Source organism: Apis dorsata, unplaced genomic scaffold, assembly GCF_000469605.1.
Source record: "Apis dorsata unplaced genomic scaffold, Apis dorsata 1.3 scaffold_108, whole genome shotgun sequence".
NCBI classification, from domain to species: Eukaryota; Metazoa; Arthropoda; class Insecta; order Hymenoptera; family Apidae; genus Apis; species Apis dorsata.
The window spans coordinates 138,379-143,737 of record NW_006263404.1 but is presented as its reverse complement, the minus strand read 5'-3'; the positions used below and the strand labels follow the sequence as shown (position 1 = coordinate 143,737).

General features: G+C 15.6%; 2 protein-coding genes across 5 annotated transcripts in view; one reads left to right on the top strand and one right to left on the bottom strand.

Moving 5' to 3' along the window:
• The window catches only part of LOC102681494 (phospholipid phosphatase 3-like), a 13,583-nt gene extending 11,187 nt beyond the window's left edge, over positions 1-2,396 (bottom strand). Inside the window, exon 1 of the mRNA XM_006612316.2 lies at positions 2,180-2,396. Coding sequence (XP_006612379.1) covers positions 2,180-2,185 — 6 coding nt within the window. The 5' untranslated portion in view covers positions 2,186-2,396. The remainder of the gene's footprint in view (positions 1-2,179) is intronic.
• A 517-nt stretch (positions 2,397-2,913) lies between these two features.
• On the top strand, positions 2,914-4,762 carry LOC102681231. Of its 4 annotated transcripts, none has more exons than XM_031508855.1 (5): positions 2,914-3,031; positions 3,440-3,586; positions 3,851-3,955; positions 4,026-4,355; positions 4,436-4,762. In XM_031508855.1, exons 2-5 carry the CDS (start codon positions 3,452-3,454, stop codon positions 4,688-4,690), a joined length of 825 nt encoding a protein of 274 aa, XP_031364715.1. In that variant the 5' UTR covers positions 2,914-3,031; positions 3,440-3,451; the 3' UTR covers positions 4,691-4,762. The 4 variants fall into 4 exon arrangements, with proteins under 4 accessions (XP_031364715.1, XP_006612377.1, XP_031364714.1 ...); XM_006612314.2 differs by having other exon boundaries at positions 2,937-3,048; XM_031508854.1 differs by lacking the exon at positions 2,914-3,031 and adding an exon at positions 3,082-3,137.
• Positions 4,763-5,359: the final 597 nt, after the last annotated feature.

Below are 5,359 nucleotides of genomic sequence, written 5' to 3'. Positions count from 1 at the left end.
AAAAAATACAAAATAATAGCATTTTATAAAAAAAAATTAATAAAAATTTATTTATTTTTAATATATATATATATATTAAAAATACTATATATTACTATATATTAAATTCAAATAAATAATATATAATTCATATATATCGGATATATAATTCAAATAAATTTAAAAATTTTTTTACTTATTATTCCATATCTGTAGTCTTCATGTGCATACACCAGCTATATATATTTGATATAGAATGTAAAAATATAATAAATAATAATTTTATATTATAATTACAAATGAAGAATTATAAATTATAATTTTTAAAATAATATTAAATATGAATCAATATGATTAATAAAAAATTTTTTTTACTAAAATTTGATTAACACATGAGTGATATATGTACATATATGTGTCTAGAAACATAAGTTCATTCTTAAGTTATTTAACTTAATGTTTAATATGGAATGCGGATATTTAAGATTTATAAAGTTTATAGATTTATAGGTTACAGATACTTACCATAAATAGAAATCAATCGACAATAATCCTAGAAAATGAATCACATAGTCTATAAGAAATTGAGTCATATTGAGTCTGTACAATATACCAATTTTGGGAGAATTTCTATGAAAAATTCTCAGAAAAATATTCAATACGTGTCTTGTTTTTTTTTATTTTGTATATTGTCTTTTTAAAAAGAAATGATTTAATATCTCAAAAAATATCTTATAAAAGAAAACAAAAAATTTTTATATATGACGATTTATATCTATCAAATATTTCGAATCTACTGTTTTTCATCATATTATCATAACTTACCTATCTTCGAACAACAGTACTAATTAATTTAATAATTTCATTAAATATGATAAGAGTCTTTTTTCTCTCTTGTAGAAAACTATGTATATATCTTTCTTATTTTAAATAGCTTTTAATTAATTTTCTTGAAATATTTTTTTGAAAATATTTATTTATTATAAACAAAGTACATACATTTTATTTATTTGCAAAATTTTATATATATTTAAATGTTATAGATATATAGCAAATTTCACGTATAAAATTCTTTTTCGTCTGATATTAGTAAAATTTAAAATATAATGATTTAAACAATATTTATTTTTTTATATTAAACTCAATATTCGTAATACGAAATATATATTCTAATATATAAAAATAAAATCTAATAATATAAAATATTAATTATTTTTTATTATTTATTTATTAATTGAAATTAATAATATAATTAATAATAAAAGTAATATAATGCATTGCAATTTCTTGTCAATGATAAAATAATAATAATAAGATTATTTAATATTAGAATATTTTATAAGTATGTATTATCTATATTAAAGTAATTAATACAATAAACATAACAAAAATTTTTCATTTATTGAAATGTAAAAACAATTTAATAATATTTATAATATTTTAAAATATATTTTATTTATAATTTATAATTATAAAATTTATGAAAAATTTAATTTAATATTAATTTAATTTATTACGAATTTTTTATTGAGTCCCTTCAATTTTAATGAACTTTTTTTTCTTATCTTATTCTTAATTCTAATGAATTTTTATGAATTTTTTATATTAATTTTTAATTAACGCGTTTTAATATTTTAATAATTTTTAATCAAAAATATGTTTAATTCTATTATTTTGTCGATGTTTTACAAAAATAATTGTATAATTAGAATTGAATCAATTACAATGAAAAAAAAATATTTCAAGTAATTTAATTCAACAATATTATTTATTTCGAACTCATTTTTTTATTCTTAATAGTTTTATTCCAAATTTGTTGCATCGTACTAATCTATTTAAATTGAAAATAACTTATAATATATTTTTTTAGTTTTACATATTATTTTTACATATAAAAATTTTCATATATATAAAATAAATCTTTTTACATGAGTAAAAATTTTTGCTTTTAAATTATCCTCTATTATTGCTTAATATAATTATGTAAAAATATTTTTTACATATATTATATATGTAAAAAAACGAAATATTTTTCTATATACGCAATATATTTTATTTTCTATATACGAAATATTTTTCTATATACGCAATAATACAATATTGAAATATTCAATATATATTTAAAAAATATATATTACATACAGTTAAAAAACAAATCAATTTAAATCTTAATTAATTTTACACATTGTTAAATTCTAACCTGCATTGTCCACGTGTAGAAATTATTTCTTCCAGTGATGAATAGTTTAAAAAAATGTTAATTATAAAACATTACAAATTAACTATATATTTCTGATATTAAAAATCAACATTAATCGTAATAATATAAAAAAAAAAAAATAACTAATGTAAAATACAATTGACACTCTCAAAACTGTCTTATTGACAGTTCACTGACAAATACTGCTTTAAAATAGCGTCATTGATGATTCAACCACAAAGTTTGGAATAATAGAAAGGATAAATTATTTAAGAGATTTATTTTATATTTATTCTACTCTTAAATACTGTTATAATGTAAATGAGTAAAATTTTAAAAAAATATTAATTTTTCAGTACTCTTATTTTAAATATTATAAATTTAAAAGACATATTTTATAAGCAAATAAAAAAATAAAGATAAAAATATTTATTAATAATATTTATATATTTTTTAATAATATTTAAATAGCATAATATATAATATTGATAAATATATTTTCATAATATCGATATATAACATATTATAATATTTATATATACAATATTTATATATAGTTTACATATACTATATACGCACTTATATGAAAGTTTTTGAAATTTAAAATAATGAAAGTAATGAAATTATATAAATTTCGTTTTTAAATTTCAAGAATTAGAAATATTTACATAAATATTTTAGATTGTCTCGTAATTTCTTAACTAGTTAAATCAAAAATATTTACTTATGATTCATGATATAAAAACTATTACGAATTGTATTTAAACAATACAGTTACCGGCATAGTCAAACTTTAACCTTGTTTGAATATATCTGATGATAAAGTGATATTATTTAATTAAATTGTGAAAAGAAAGTATAAGAATATAGTAGATTAATTTTATATTACAATATTATATAATTAATAAGATTTTTCTTGCTATATAAAATTAATTAAAAATTTTTTTTAAAAATTAATGTGGGTATTTTTTTATTCATTTTATTTTTATATTCAAATTAAGTATTAAGTAAAAACTAAGTATTTTAATTTATCATCACTTTTATATTCTTTTATCTCTTTTTTCTTTATCTTAAATTTCGTTTTAATTCAAATCAATTTATAATGAATATAAAAAAACTATAGTAATATTTCTTTACAAAAATTTTAAAATATAAAAAATTCTCTAAAAATTATTTTATAAAAATTACAAACTATATATAACAAATTCATAAATAATTATTTATATATTTTTATTTATAATTATATTTTTTAATTTATAGGTTATTTTTATAATGAATCTCTATGCTGAAATTCAAAAAGTAACACAAATACCTCAAACAGATGAAAATATTGTATTCATACGTCGGAAAGATTCTTATGAACAAAATCTAAAATTAAAGAAGATCAAAATTCCACAAAATGTAAATGTTAGTAATTATATTCTTTTAATATATTCAAAATTAAATTTATTTTTTTTTTATATATTTTATAATATATTTTAATACTATGTTAATTATATTTCTTTAATGAAAAAAATATAATATTTGCAATTATATAGTTTAAACAACAATTATATATTAAATAATAATTAAAATAAATTCTTAATAATTCTTCATTAAAATATAAAGTAATTATTCATTAAATATATAAATGAAAAAATATTTAATTATCTTGGATATTATCATTTACAGTTATATGATTTTAATGATACTAATGATAGCAGTGGTGAAATGTATAACACTTTACCTTCTAAGTATTTATTACATGAAAATGAAATTGCATCCAGTATTAAAGAAGTAAATATAATTTATAAATTTAGAAACTATGATAAATATGTAGGATATGCAAACAGATTTTAATTTATAGGCTAATTATGGTATTAATTATTCAAATGAGTATCTTCAAGATCATTGGAAAATTAGACAAATGGAAGCTAGTTTAAATATTAAATCTAAGAATCATGACTGTAAAAATTCAACTACAGAAATTCATAATCAAATTACTATATTAAAAACTGATAATAAAAATGATATTGATAGTAAAGATATTGAGGATAAGGAAAATATTTTAAAAGAATGTGGACTTCACAAAAATGCGGTAATTAGAAGCCTTTTAAAAAGCCATATAATATCATTAAATGATTTACAAATACCAAACAATTGTAAAAATATAAAAATTAAGAATACCAATCTGCAGGTCTGTATAAAGAATCATTCTACATTCTATGTTTTTACTACAAATTTATTATAATTAATTTATATTTACACACATAATAGAATCAAAATATTTTTTCATCAAATAATTTATTACAAAAAGATACTATGAAATTAGTTCAATGCCCAGAAGATCCAGAAGTATTTGTTCAATCTTTACAAGTTCATGGTCATATAGATGAAAATAAATATAATGATATCGATTTTTGTGTACCACACATAGGTAAAAAACAAGTTGTTACATCACGACAATTTTTTATTAATATGGATGATTCTGATTTTGATTTTATAAAAAAAAATATGGCAGATAAAAAATAAATAAATAATATTAATGTTTAAAAAAAAAAATAATATTTTTTTAACTTTAAAGAAAATAACTTTTATCAAAAGTAAATACTTTAATATTTTAAGACTGTTCATTTCATTACATATAAATTTGATATTTTGAATATTGAATAAAATTAAAAGAAATTTTTAATATTGAATAACATTAAATTAAACAAGTTTTTATTATATTATATGGCTATATTTGTAAATTTATTAATTAATATATCAAATAATTTTTTCAAAAACATTTTTTAACAGTGATTATTACATTTCTTGTTTTTCAAAATATAAATTTTTTTGAATGCATAAAAAAATTAAAATTTTTCGACTAAATGCATAAAAATATTATATCTATGTAATGAGTGATATATTTTTTATATATATTTTAAAAATAAATATATATAATCATATCAATTTTTGATTATATAATTTTATATAAGTATATATATTTTTAAAAAAATTAATAATATATTTTTATATATTATATTATATTATATTATTTGGCCAAAGTTGATTCATTAAAAAGTTTTATTTTTTTATTTTATCAAAATTCTTCTATTAATTTGTTTCTATGATATAGTATTTATTGTTATTTATAATTATTTTTTAAATTATGTAATTATTTATTCCATTGCAGAATTTTTATTTTTTTTTGTAGAA

What these genes read in the sequence shown, in the direction of transcription:
- LOC102681231 (XM_031508855.1), top strand. Translation starts at nt 3,452, where the DNA reads ATGAATCTCTATGCTGAAATTCAAAAAGTAACACAAATACCTCAAACA. An exon ending in AAATTCCACAAAATGTAAAT is followed by an intron (nt 3,587 to 3,850) that starts GTTAGTAATTAT and finishes TATCATTTACAG; the next exon opens with TTATATGATTTTAATGATAC. An exon ending in TTAAGAATACCAATCTGCAG is followed by an intron (nt 4,356 to 4,435) that starts GTCTGTATAAAG and finishes CACACATAATAG; the next exon opens with AATCAAAATATTTTTTCATC.